The following is a 12,816-nucleotide window of genomic DNA, read 5'->3' as shown; positions in this document are numbered from 1 at the left end:
CCAAAAATCCAAGGCACGTGGGTCAAGCATCTCTGCACACGTGTGCACGAGCCCATGATCAGCCCGCTCCCCTCTGAGGGTCGCCCCCGCGAAAGCGCAAGAGTGGAAGCTGGGGGCGACAACCCGCCCCTGAAGGGCACCTCTGCTCTGATTCGTCAGGTGCCCCCCCCCCGCCCCGCGCGCACCAGCCTCCCCAGTCCCCACCCACACCAGCAAAGGAGGGGGGAGGCAAGTGACTGCTGCCGGGGCGGGGCCTCCCAGGGGGGTGGAGTAGCTGCAGCTGCGGCGCGGAGGGGACAGCATCGGCAGCATGTTTGGGATGATCAGGAACTCCCTGTTCGGGTCGGTGGAGGGGTGGCCCTGCCAGGTGCTGAGCAGAGGGGAGAAGGTAGGAGCGGGCTGCCCGGGAGCTGGAGGGCAGCGAGCTAGGGAGGAACCACCCCCCTCTCTCCCCGAGATCTGCCCCGGAGTTTGGGGGCGGGGTGTTACACGGGGATGCGCCCTCTCCCCCCCCCCCCCCAGGCGCCTCTGCCGCCCCCGTGTAAACTGCCTAGAAGGGAAGCGTGTGCCCCTCCTTCCCCTAACCATCCAGTTCCCGGGGGCTGACACACACACAACGAAGCTGTGTGCAATGAGTCGGGATCCTTTCCTTTAACCCGACGTTTGCTCACGCCTCCAGAACTCCCGCTTGTTGGTGTCAATACGGGGCCTTTCCCCCTGGGTGTGCAGCCTGTCACCAATCACCCTGCACAGACTTCCAGGCGGTGACTTATTTCTCCTTCCGTTTTAAAGGAATTATGTCACTGCCATTGCACAACTGGCCAAGTTGCAGACAGCGCCTGCATCCAGTGTTCTGGGCGCGGTGGCCTGTCTGCCTGCCTTATCTCCGCACGGGGTGCACACAGCACTCTTGTCAAACAGAGGGCTTCAGAGGATTGAGCTAATGCAGCAAACGCTGAGAAACGATGGCCTTGCATTGTGGCCCTCTTTCTGGCCGATATCCATTGCTGTGAATTCTGTCCATGCAGAGAGAGAATGTTCTGGTTTTACCTGTTCTCCCCACCCCCAAAACACATGCGTGCACTCATGCATACACACGCTGTGCCTATCAAGTTCTACCACTCCTCCCTTACTATCTATGCACACCAGAGAATCCGCAGGGCGTTGAGTCCTCAGTGGATAGTAACGTGAAAGTAACTGGTCTGCTCAGGCCTTTCCTCGTTCAGAATCCAACTTGCTCCTTGTTGCAGAAGAACTCTGATGTGATCTGCTAGGGCTTGCTGCTGTGTGTAACTGGTTTGATCTGCATTTTTCTATGATGCTGGTGCTTCCCAGGGATGCAGGGTAGATAGGGGAGCCTTCACCTGCAGGGCAGCTCCAAAGGGAGCAAGGTGACCTAGAGTGTTTAGTTCACCCAGGCCTTTCAAGTCTAGGTTACAGTTGTCCTGTTTTATCTCCCATTTTTTTCCCTCTGCCCCGGTCATCATTGGTACCACAAACGGTGGTTAACCCCATATTGAGATCTGCTCTGCTGCAAAGGTATGATGACATCAGAGCTGTTTGTTGCATGCTGCTAACGTAGGCCATCAGGGGAGAGGCAGGAAATGCTTCTTCCACTCAGGAGAGAGACTGACAACTCCATGGTCAGTCTCTCCACTTAACATTGAAACTGGTCTTTACATGGGAGGGTTATGTGGAGAGAGGTAGGGGGCAGTGTATGTTCCTAGGATCTAATTTCCCCCAGGGAGGCAATTTCCTTGGCATGAGGAGCATTGAATCTCTCAGGTGGATGTGTTATCTGCCTGTGTTCTTTTTCCAGGAAGAAGTAACCTATGAAGAAAGGACATGTGAAGGTGGGAAATTTGCTACGGTGGAGGTAGCTGGGAAACAATTTGATGAGGCCTCCAAGGAAGCGGTGCTGAAGCTTCTGAAATACGTGGGAGGAACCAATGATAAGGGTCAGAAACTTTGCAGACCTCCTTTGTTCAACTGCTAGTTTCATCTTGTCTGTCTCTGAGAAGGATTTGTAATTGTATTTTCTAAAGGACATTCTAAGTGGCTTCTTAGGGGAACTCCCAACATGTATGCATATGGTGTGTGGTTTTTGTGTCTTAACTCGCTGTATGTGCAGGGGACCCACCCTTTTATGTGGTGATGGCAGAGATTACCTTTGTAGCTTTTATCTTAGCTAGTGTAATTGCACAGGCTAGTCTAATTAATAATAAAGTGTAGTAAATAATAAACTTGCTTTACATAAGTACTTACATGAATTTCCAATTCTCATCTTATTAAGCAAGGTGCTTCAATAATATCCCACAACAAGGGTGTGGGGGGAGGGTCACAGCGTAATTATAAGTCACCTACAACTGCTTTTGCATCTTTCCCAGATGTCTGAGGAAGGCAGGTATCCAGACTCCAGTAGCACGTGGCAGGAAGAGGGGGAATGAATGGAAGAGGGAGCAGGTTGCAGTTCTGGAAAGAACAGCAATTGCAGCAGCACAGTTAGTCAGTAAATGTGGTGATGAGGGAAGGTACCTCTAGCCATAATCCATAGCACTGAGATGAGAAGTACTGCACCTAAGTGTATGAATAGGTAAGAGAGCACTTTCAGGACAGAGCCCTGGACTGGGACTCAGGAGAGCTGGGGTCTAGCCCTAGCTTGGCCACTGGCCTGCTGCATGACCTTGGGTAAGTCACTTCTCTGTGACCTCTCTGTGCCCCAGCGTCCCTGTCTGTAAAATGGGGATAATGACCCTGACTTTGGAGATCTACTGAGGAAAAGTGCTGTATGACAGCTAGATCATTGTTGTTATTCTGCTACATTTCTCTTTGAGTGATTGAGGTTTCACAACCGGTGACAGCCTGGAGAGAAGGAAAAACAATCATCTCCAGTGTGAGTTATAGTCATAACTTGCTGGATATACCTTCCGAGGACAACAAATTAATAGCTTACCATGTTGGGGTGGGATCACACACAGTCCTGGGGGCTGGAGCTAGAACAGCTCAGAGTTCTGAGTCATTGGCTCCCGCAGGGAGTGTTTTGTTCTGCCCCAGCTGAGGCCTTCTGCTTCAGGGCCTACACTGATTAAACTATCCATAAAGCATCTGGCACTGGCTACTGAAGGACACAGGATCCTGGCCCAGATCGGTCGTTGGTCTGTCTCTTTATTGAAACTCCTGTGTGCTAGGGTTTGATTTTCAGAGGTGTTGAGCCCTGGCACCTCCCATTGATTTCACTCCGAGTTGTGAATGTTCAGCACCTCTGAAAATCTGTCCCCTAATGCTTAGTTTCTCAAGGGCCTGGACTCCGCTTGTAATACCTCTGTCTGTATCTGTCTTAGAGGTTGGGATGGGCATGACTGCGCCAGTTTCCATCACTGCCTTTCCTGATGAGGACGGCTCCTTACAGCAGAAAGTGAAAGTCTCACTGCGGATTCCGAGCCAGTATCAGGACAACCCTCCCCGTCCTGGTGATGAGAGCATTCAGATTGAAGAGCGAGAAGGAATGACCATTTACTCCACGTAAGGGGCAGATCTCAGTATTCCCAGGCAGCTGGAAAGTGTTGCGGTTTGGATGCCCTAAAGAACAGGGTGCTCTAAAGAATACAGTTATGTTTGCCAGCTGACTCATCACTGGTTATAGATGTGTGTGCAAATAGTGGAAGATTGAGGGAGCCTACTCCACTGAACAAAAATGCTTCCCCCTTAATGTTGTTCATGTTTCAGCAGAAAGTAAACAGAATTCTTTTAACTTTGGAAGCAAATGTAGTGTCTATGAAAGACGGCAGCTTGCAATCCTGGAGATGAGAGTGGTCTCGGTATGTAACGTGGACACTAGCAGTGCAGATTTCTTTTTCACACCATTGAAGAGGGGATGAGACTGACAACAAAGGGAGTGAACAGTCAAGTGGCAAAGTTTGGAGGTGATACGAAATCAATCAAGATAGTTAAATCCAAAGTTGACTGTGAAAAGTTACGAAGCGATTTCACAAAACTAAGTGACAGGGCCACAGAATGGCAGATGAAATGCAACATAGATGAGTGCAAAGTAACATACATTAGAAAAAATAATTCCAACTACACATATATAATGGGGTCTAAATTAGCTGTTACTACTCAAGAAAGAGATTTTTGGAGTCGTCATGGATAGTGAAAACTTTAGTTCAATGCGCATCATCAGTCAAAAAGGCTAACAATGTTAGGAACTATTAGAAAAGGGATAGAAAATTAGACAGAAAATATCATGATGCCACTAAATCCATGGTGAGCCCACACCTTGAATACTGTGTGCAGTTCTGGTTGCCCCATCTCAGAGAGGATATTGTGGCACTGGAAAAGATGTAGAGAAAGGCAATAAAGATGATCAAGGGTATGGAATAGTTTCCATACAAGGAGAGACTAAAAAGAGTGGGACTGTTCAGCTTAGCGAAGAGATGATTAGGGAGAGCATGATAGAGGTCTATAAAATCATGAATGGTGTGGAAAAAGTGAATAGCAAAGTTATTTGCCCTTGCCCACAATACAAAAACCAGAAGCCACCAGATGAACTTAATGGGCAGCAGCAGGCTCAATACAAACAAGAGGAAGTACTTTTTCACGTGATGCACAATTAACCTGTGGAACTTATTGCCAGGGGATGTCGTAATGGCCAAAAGCGTAACTGGGTTCAAAAAAGAATTAGATCAGTACTTGGAGGATAGCCACTGATTAACCTATTAGCCAAGAAGGTCAGGGATGCAAGACTAGAGATCACGATTGTCCCTTCTTACCTTAAACTCTGAGTCTATGAGCTCCATGCTCAGGGCAACCCTATACTTCTGACTGCCAAAAGCCAGGAGAGGAAGCTGGGGGGTGGATTTCTCCCAAATTGCCCTGTTCTGTACACCCCACCTGAAGCTGTGTACTGACACTGTTGGAAACAGGATACCGGGCTAGATGGGTCACTGGTCTGATCCAGTCTGGCAGCTCTTATGCTCTTAAAGTGGCATATTAGTGCAATAGTGGTGACAATTTGTGTGAATATGGGAGGAGTGAATACCTGCCTATTAGGAACTGGACTGAGATCAGCAACTTTTTTAACCTAAGTCAGTAAATTGCTTTCAGATAAGAACAACTTTCAGGCACTACCTCGGTTGTGCCAGGGTCCTAAACCTGTTGCTAACAAAAGCAAACGTTTTGAGAATAGGTTCCTCGTCACTTCCTGTAAGGCAGCTCCTGCAAACTGAAGAGAGAGAACCTGAATAAATTCCAACTGCCACTTTCAGCTAAGAAACTGGGTTGTGAACTCCCTAGGAAATAACACTCTGTCGGCCTAACTGGCCACTGGGGTGTCACTGTCAGGGCCAGCTCCAGGTTTTCTGCCACCCCAAGCAGCAAAAAAAAAAAAAAGCCGATTGCCGGCAGCTCAATCGAGCAGCTCCATTCTTCAGCAGCAGTTTTGCGATGGGTCCTTCACTCTCTCCCTTCCTCTTCGGCGGTACGTCGGTGGCAGCTCAGAGAGGAAGAGAGGGACTGAGGGACACGCCACCGAATTCCCGCCGAAGACCCGGACATGCCGCCCCTTTGTATTGGCCGCCCCAAGCACCTGCTTCCTTAGCTGGTGCCTGGAGCCGGCCCTGGTCACTGTTGTGCCAAGGAAAACCACTGTTTTGTTCAGCTGCTGTGATCGGGCTGCCACTCTTTTAGGGAGGAAGGGGCTGGAAATAGGCACAAAGGAATAAAATATGATGTAAAAATAAATACATTCGGGTTTTCTCCTCTAACGTTTCCTTTGTGGTTGTTAGTTTTCAATGAGCAGAATACTCCTCTGTCTCTCATATCAGTCTGGAGGTCCCTCAGCAGATTTCTGTTGAAATTATTGATGATACAGTTGTTGGCCATAGACCGTAAGAGGGTATGCCAGTAACAATGAGAGAGTTAGGAACAGATAGATAAATAGTGGTCACGGCCCACCAGCTGTCTAACTCAGGGGTCAGTTAGTGCCACGTGGTAATGTGGACACGTGTCCTCTAGAAACTAGAATCAAACCATCAATTGTCATTCAGGATTGAACAGCCATTGGGTATTTTGTTTGGTTGCTATACACACTTATGCTGGATTCAAATCCATTCCCCCTTGGTGAGATGTTTCTATCTGGCCTGGCCTTTCCCTTTGCAGTCTGCGAGCTCCTGCGGTGTGTCTGAATGCTGCCACAATCCAGCTTTTGTGTTTGGTTGCCTCCATGGGGACAGGCTGTATTGTCAACAAAGATGAGCTGCATGCTGTTGGTTGTTCCTGCAGGAATCAGTAGCAGCCCTTTGTTGTTTTTTATCCCTCTCTTACTTGAACTAGCTAGAGTTTGGCTTCCTCTCATAGTTCAGGTTCCAGCAGGCAAGAGTTCATCCCACAATTAACATCTGTGTTGACAGGCTCAGCACAAAGGCCAAGAATTGAATGGGCTTGGAGATACCTATCCCTTCACTACAAGAAGCTGTCCCTTCAGCTTGGGGTTGAGATGTAGGGCAGGACGTGGGGGGCTAATACAGGTGATGCCCATGCTTTATATATCTGTGGATGACTAAAGCTGTCTAGTCTCGGGGTCTCTCAAGCCAACACTTTTTGCCTGCACTAGATTCAGACCGGATAGCTCAGGGAAAAGCCACAGCACGGATCTACATCACTATGTACTTTTAGCATCTTGTTCCCTCTTTCCCCTTTTGTCACCATATTTCAGGGTTGTCTCACTCAGTGTCTTCATGTTTGGCTCCTTTGCAGGCAGTTTGGTGGTTATGCCAAGGAAGAGGATTATGTGAATTATGCCGCCAAGCTGCGCTCTGCCCTGGGGAGCGAGGCAGCCTACCGCAAGGACTTCTACTTGTGTAATGGCTACGACCCCCCCATGAAACCGTACTGGCGACGCAACGAAGTCTGGTTTGTGAAGGAGTGAGCCACTGGCTTGCAAAGGTGTAGGCTGAGGTTGATGTCTTCTCCAGCTTGTATGTAGGTGGAGTCCTTGCCCTGTTCCAAACAAAACCGCAGGCTCGCAGAGTCAAAAAAGACCTTCCCAGGGTCTCAGTTATTAACAAAAATATAATTAAAAATAATACGTGAACCCTCCCCAGCAAAGCCTTCTGCCCAGGCTTATCTCCTCCTAGGATCCCCTGGCTTTAGGATCTGACTCTCTCAGGTACTAGTGCTCTTCCTGTTTTCTAGACTCCCTTATTCTCAGGTGGGGAAATGAGCCAGCTGCACCAAGGAGTTTTGCAAAATCACACTCGCTAACAGGTGGGTGTTGCTTGCATTCACTGGCAGCCTGTTATGCTCCTCTGGAGAGAGATGCCTATTGTCGACTAAAGTCTTTATAACAAGTGGCTTTTCCACTCTGATGGGGTGTTACGATAGCTTAATTCCATGCTACACTGATGCTTTATCTGGTCCTTTCTGAAAGAGTATAAAGGGGCTAGATTGCTGCTGCTGAGGCGCTGTGCGGTGAAGATAGCATCATCTCCATTTCCTAGTAGTGCACAAGGGAACAGCATGCCAACAATCTGATTCAGAAACCTGCTCGAGAGGAAGAGCCACGATTATTTGTACAGCTTCCTGACTAGGAGATGGAACCCTTCACTGTAAACTACTGACCTGTTGCCATTAATCACTGGAAAATGTATGATATAATCTTGTGACTCTTTCTGTCTATTAAGTGTTTATAATATGTTTTCTCTGAAACTAGCCTATGAAGGGGTCACAATTGGACATGACAATGAAATCTGTATTGGCCTAAATGTATACAGAGGGGTAAAGAGTCTCAACAGTTGGTACCTCTTATTTAGGTGTCTGACTTTCAGAAGAGCTGTGCACACAACAGCTCCCACTGAAGTGAGCACGAGATTCTTGGCTCAGCTTTCTTGAAAATATGGATTTGGGTGTCTAATTTTATGTAGACACTTTTGCAAATCTTGGCATTCATGTGTGTAAGGGTGTAACTAGTTCCATGAACACTGTAATTTCTTTAACCGGTACATAACAAACCAACACTTTAGCTGTCAATAGTCCTGCCAAACAGATGTCGGATAGTATCAGACAGGTGGACGGACACACATACTACACTTACACAGGTGTGTCTATAATTTCAGCTAACTCAAACTAAGAGCAACATTCTTAAAACGTCTCTGTGCATGAATGCCCAAGGGTGCTTACTAAAAGGATCAGCTTCATCCTGAAAGCCAGAGGAGAAGCTGTTCAGATGGAAGTCGGGCTCTGGCCAGTCAAGATGTTTTATGTTAAGGTGATCCTCTTGAGATGAAAGTTTTTCAGGGGGAGGGGAAGTTTAAGGTCCTGATCTTTCTTCCACTGAAGTTAAATAAGAGCTTTGGACTTCAGTGAAAGTTGATCAGGCCCTTTACAGTCAGAACAGTTGGCTGGTTTAGGAAAAAGAATAGGTGGGTAGCTTATTGTTGCAGAAGAGAGGAAAAGCTAGAAATAAAGTAACCGTTGGCTAGAGTAAGACATTGGAGCATAATTCCTGAAGGGGAGATGGGCCAAAAAGAAATAGGTAGACAAATAGATATTTGTAAAGTTGAGGTTTTGCTTTTAAGACAGTAAAACAATAGGTAGGAATGAATATGAATAACTGTTAAAGAGCAGGTACTACCTTTAAAAGGTTCTCCACAACAAAAGGAACGTCTCTATGCACACAGTTATTCTTATCTAACCACGTGGGGAATGGAGGGGTTGGGTTCATCTTGTTTCTAAATTCTAGGGTTTATTTTGGGATTCTTGCATATGAATTGCAGGCAGTGTAAGAACCGTTCTCTCTGGCTTGAGGCGACAGGTGTGCTACAGTGATGTGAACCCACAGTTGATGAATTCTAGAATGTGTAGCGGGTAATAATAAACCTGATGTGTTCACGCTCCAGACTGGAGCAACACACTGTAGAAGACTGAGGAGTTCACAAAATGTATAAGCACCTTCCCAACATCAAGCAGTGAAATGAGGTTGTGACTAAAGGCTGAGAGTTATGAAGTCCACAGGCTTTGCCTCCCATAGACTTCCTAGGGGTTAGATTTTTATGCCTTTATGCAAACTAAACAGAACATTATCCCATGAGTAATCCCATTGATTTCAGTGAGATTACTCCAATTGAATAGCACCTTCCTTCACAAGCAAAAGTATCTAAATTCTGTTTTTCCATTCTTTGCAACATTTAAAAAATCATGACTTTTTAAATTGCAACTTGGAATTTCCTGACTTGATCAAAGGATCTGAGAGGGCAGTGGGAGCTTTTGAGTGCTCAGCCCTTTTGAAAAACTTTGTCACTGATTGAAGAGCCTGATTTTAGGTTGAAAATCTTGGCCTGTGTGTGTGTTTGGGATACAGATCATGTCACAGTACTTATACTTAGCCACTGATCCCTTTCTAAATAAAGAACTGTTTGGCCTCAATTATCTAAGTGTATGTGTGGATAATGAAGGTTGATATGATTCTATGATAACATCTTATATCATACGCCCCATAAACTCTTAAACTCCTGTGTAACTTTACTTATGTGAGTATTGCCATTGAATTATATGGGGCTACTCACCTGAATAAAATTACATACTGCTTTTATTTACAGGATTAGAGCCACAAAACCCACTTCATTGCATACACTGATCAACTCCTTAATTGACTTAAAAACTGCACAATCCTCCCTCTTTTCTTTTATGTTCTCTGTACCTTTCAAACACATTCCTTGTAGGAGAATAATACAATTAAATTGCATCAAAAAATTTCATGTAACCTCTTTTGTGCCTGTGAGGTGCCCTTATCTGTGCTTCACATGAACACTGAAAATGACATTTTATGCGCCTCTGATCTTCAAAACTGAGTGATATTGTTAAAAACTGAGTATGCATTTAAAAATGTTAACTGAAAATAAATGTAAAAGAAGATTGTTTCTATTGGATGATACAAAACCAGCCCCATTTGGATTTACTTTGTTAATTTCGTCTAGTGCCTCATGTTTGAATGACAACATTTTTTTTATTGTTTATATCTCCTTTTGTGTACTTCAGGTGTTACAGTTCTCAGCTCTCTCTCCCAGACTCAACTGCAAAGAATTAATTGGAAGCTAACTTTATTGCTTCATGGATCTTGCTGTGCAGCCAAAAACATTTAGAAACCTGAAACTATCTCCCTATGAAATGTGAAGTTGCTGCATGAAGCAATTTGGTCTAATTAAAAAATATTTCCAACATTTATTCTCTTCAGCATCACCAACAAAATCCCACTCTGCAGAAGCAAATACTTTTTCTTGATGACTAGAGAGAAAGGAATCTGCAGGTATTTTAGCCGAATCTCTCGTTCTGTGCGGTTGACCAGCCAGAAGGCTGAGCAGATTGATTCTCGTGTATTGGGACAACAGCTTGCAGTGTAATGTAATAGAGACAAAATATGAAGGGCCACATTCAAAAACACAATATAGATAGGAAGCACCTACAGAACGAGTCATTCTGGCCTGACCACAGTGGCTTGAGCAAACAGGTAACTCATTTTTCTAATCCTGAAAACACATACATCATTGCATGCAGTGTTGTTCTAGCCATGTTGGTCCCAGAGAGCCAAGGTGGGTGAGGTAATATCTTTTATCGGACCAACTTCTGGTGGTGAGAGAGACAAGGTTTCGAGCTGTCTCTTTTCAAGCCAGTTAGCTGCATAAGCTTGAAAGCCTGTCTCTCTCACCACCAGAAGTTGGTCCAATAAAAGATATTTCCTCATCCACCTTGGCTCTCTAACACATATACCAGTAACTTAACTCATGAGTTTTCCTACTTGTGTGTGTTTCTAGGCTCTGGCCCTAAGTTTGCAAGAATCAGAGATTTGTTGATGTATGAAGGAAAGACCTGTTTTGACAACACATAAATATATCTAATATTGAGTTAATAAGAGAATGGTGAAGATAAGCGAGCTAATCCGATGGATAGACCATTTAACTCTGGGTTGTCTTACAACATTCTACTCCCATTGAGGGGACAGGTGGTTTTGGATGGGTGAACAACATATCATTCGGGGTTTTTTTTCATTCTCATCAGTCGTCGTGATAAAGGGCAGGAGAGTAGATTTTATGGTTGGAAGTGGCAAATTTTCATGATAGTTTTGCAAGGCTGCCTTGGGTGTTCCTAGACTGGCACCTGACTAGCTATAGTTACCGTAATTCCCCTTTTGTAATAGGGTTATCAAGTGCAACTGCTTGCTCTTCACTAAGTATTTTGAGTTCATTTATCTAAAAAACACATCACTTCTAACTGGACTGTAAGTAGCCATAGATGTATGATGCCTACTATAAAACTGTTCCCAAACCTGATTTATTGGAGTGGGATCACTGGTAATAGTATCATCCTCGACAATGACAGATGGAGCAGTAGGAATCTATCTACTCCATCGCTCCTGAGTATCCAAGCCAGCAGCTTACTATTTTTGTCAGCCCATTCATAATCTTTCTGCTTAGCTCTAAGTAAAATACATTGCACAGAATGGGTATTGGTCAGGCCAAATTCTTGTTTCCTAGTGCTCGGATGTTTTAGGAGATCAATCTGTGTAAATACGGTTTGATTTCTAAGACACTGTGCTTGGGAACTAGAAGCTTGGGAGATTTTCAAAGACACAAATAGGAGTTAGACACCCAATTTCTAGAAAAAATTGAATGGCTGTTTGTGCCTAACTGCCGCCGTTTGTAGCTTTTGGAAATCTCTCCATTTCGTGTTTCTTTTTTAATACCTATTGCGGAAACAACAAACAAACAAACAACTGGTTGTCCCCTAACTAGCTTTTGAAAAGCTTTGTGTTCCATTCCAGGACTTGTAATATCCCTTGTATTCATGTGAATACATTCCCTTATTTGAGCATGAGCAAGTAATAGAAACATCCTCAATGTAAGGAGATAGCTAGATCACCTTTTCCAATCTTGAGGAAACAGAGTCAGCATAACTAAATCCTGTAATTAGTAAAAGAGGAGAGAGGACCAAAACCAAACTGCATCTAAAACTCTAAAGAAAATTATAAGGCAACAAGTAAGCAAAAAAATGTTACCCAAGACAGTGTATTAAGATGGAGGGTAGCATGCAACATGACAATTCTGGGATTTCAGCGGTAGCTGTGTTAGTCTGTATCAGCAAAAAAAACGAGGAGTCCTTGTGGCACCTTAGAGACTAACAAATTTATTTGGGCATAAGCTTTCGTGGGCTAGAACCCACTTCATCAGATGTATGAAATAAAAAATACAGGAGCATGTATAAATACATGAAAGGATGGGGGTTGCTTTACCAAGTGTTAGGTCAGTCTAACAAGATAAATCAATTAACAGCAGGATACCAAGGGAGGAAAAAGAACTTTTGAAGTGGTAAAAGAGTGGCCCATTACAGACAGTTGACAAAAAGGTGTGAGATGTTTCAGAGTAGCAGCCGTGTTAGTCTGTATCCGCAAAAAGAACAGGAGTACTTGTGGCATCTTAGAGACTAACAAATTTATTTGAGCATAAGCTTTCATGGGCTACAGCCCACTTCATCGGATGCGTGTAGTGGAAAATACAGTAGGAAGAAATATATATACACAGAGAACATGAAACAATGGGTGTTACCATACACACTATAAGGAGCGTGATCAGTTAAGGTGAGCTTTTATCAGCAGGAGAGAAAAAGAACTGTTTGTAGTGGTAATGAAAAGGTGTGAGTAATAGTAGGGAGAAATTAGTATTGGGGAAATTAAGTTTAGGTTTTGTAATGACCCAACCACTCCCAGTCTTTATTCAGGCCTAATCTGATAGTATCCAGTTTGCAAATTAATTCCAGTTCTGCAGCTTC

The 12,816-nt window shown here is 44.7% G+C and overlaps 1 protein-coding gene across 2 annotated transcripts; it reads left to right on the top strand.

Moving 5' to 3' along the window:
- Positions 1-89: 89 nt before the first annotated feature.
- Positions 90-9,933, top strand: HEBP1 (heme binding protein 1). Of its 2 annotated transcripts, XM_005308921.4 has the most exons (4): positions 90-388; positions 1,820-1,958; positions 3,342-3,522; positions 6,754-9,933. In XM_005308921.4, exons 1-4 carry the CDS (start codon positions 311-313, stop codon positions 6,923-6,925), a joined length of 570 nt encoding a protein of 189 aa, XP_005308978.1. In that variant the 5' UTR covers positions 90-310; the 3' UTR covers positions 6,926-9,933. The 2 variants fall into 2 exon arrangements, with proteins under 2 accessions (XP_005308978.1, XP_042715671.1); XM_042859737.2 differs by lacking the exon at positions 90-388 and having other exon boundaries at positions 482-1,958.
- The last annotated feature ends 2,883 nt before the right edge of the window (positions 9,934-12,816 follow it).

Source organism: Chrysemys picta, chromosome 1, assembly GCF_011386835.1.
Source record: "Chrysemys picta bellii isolate R12L10 chromosome 1, ASM1138683v2, whole genome shotgun sequence".
Lineage (NCBI taxonomy): Eukaryota > Metazoa > Chordata > Testudines > Emydidae > Chrysemys > Chrysemys picta.
Note: the sequence above shows the minus strand (reverse complement) of the source record. Positions and strands in the feature narration are given on the sequence as shown.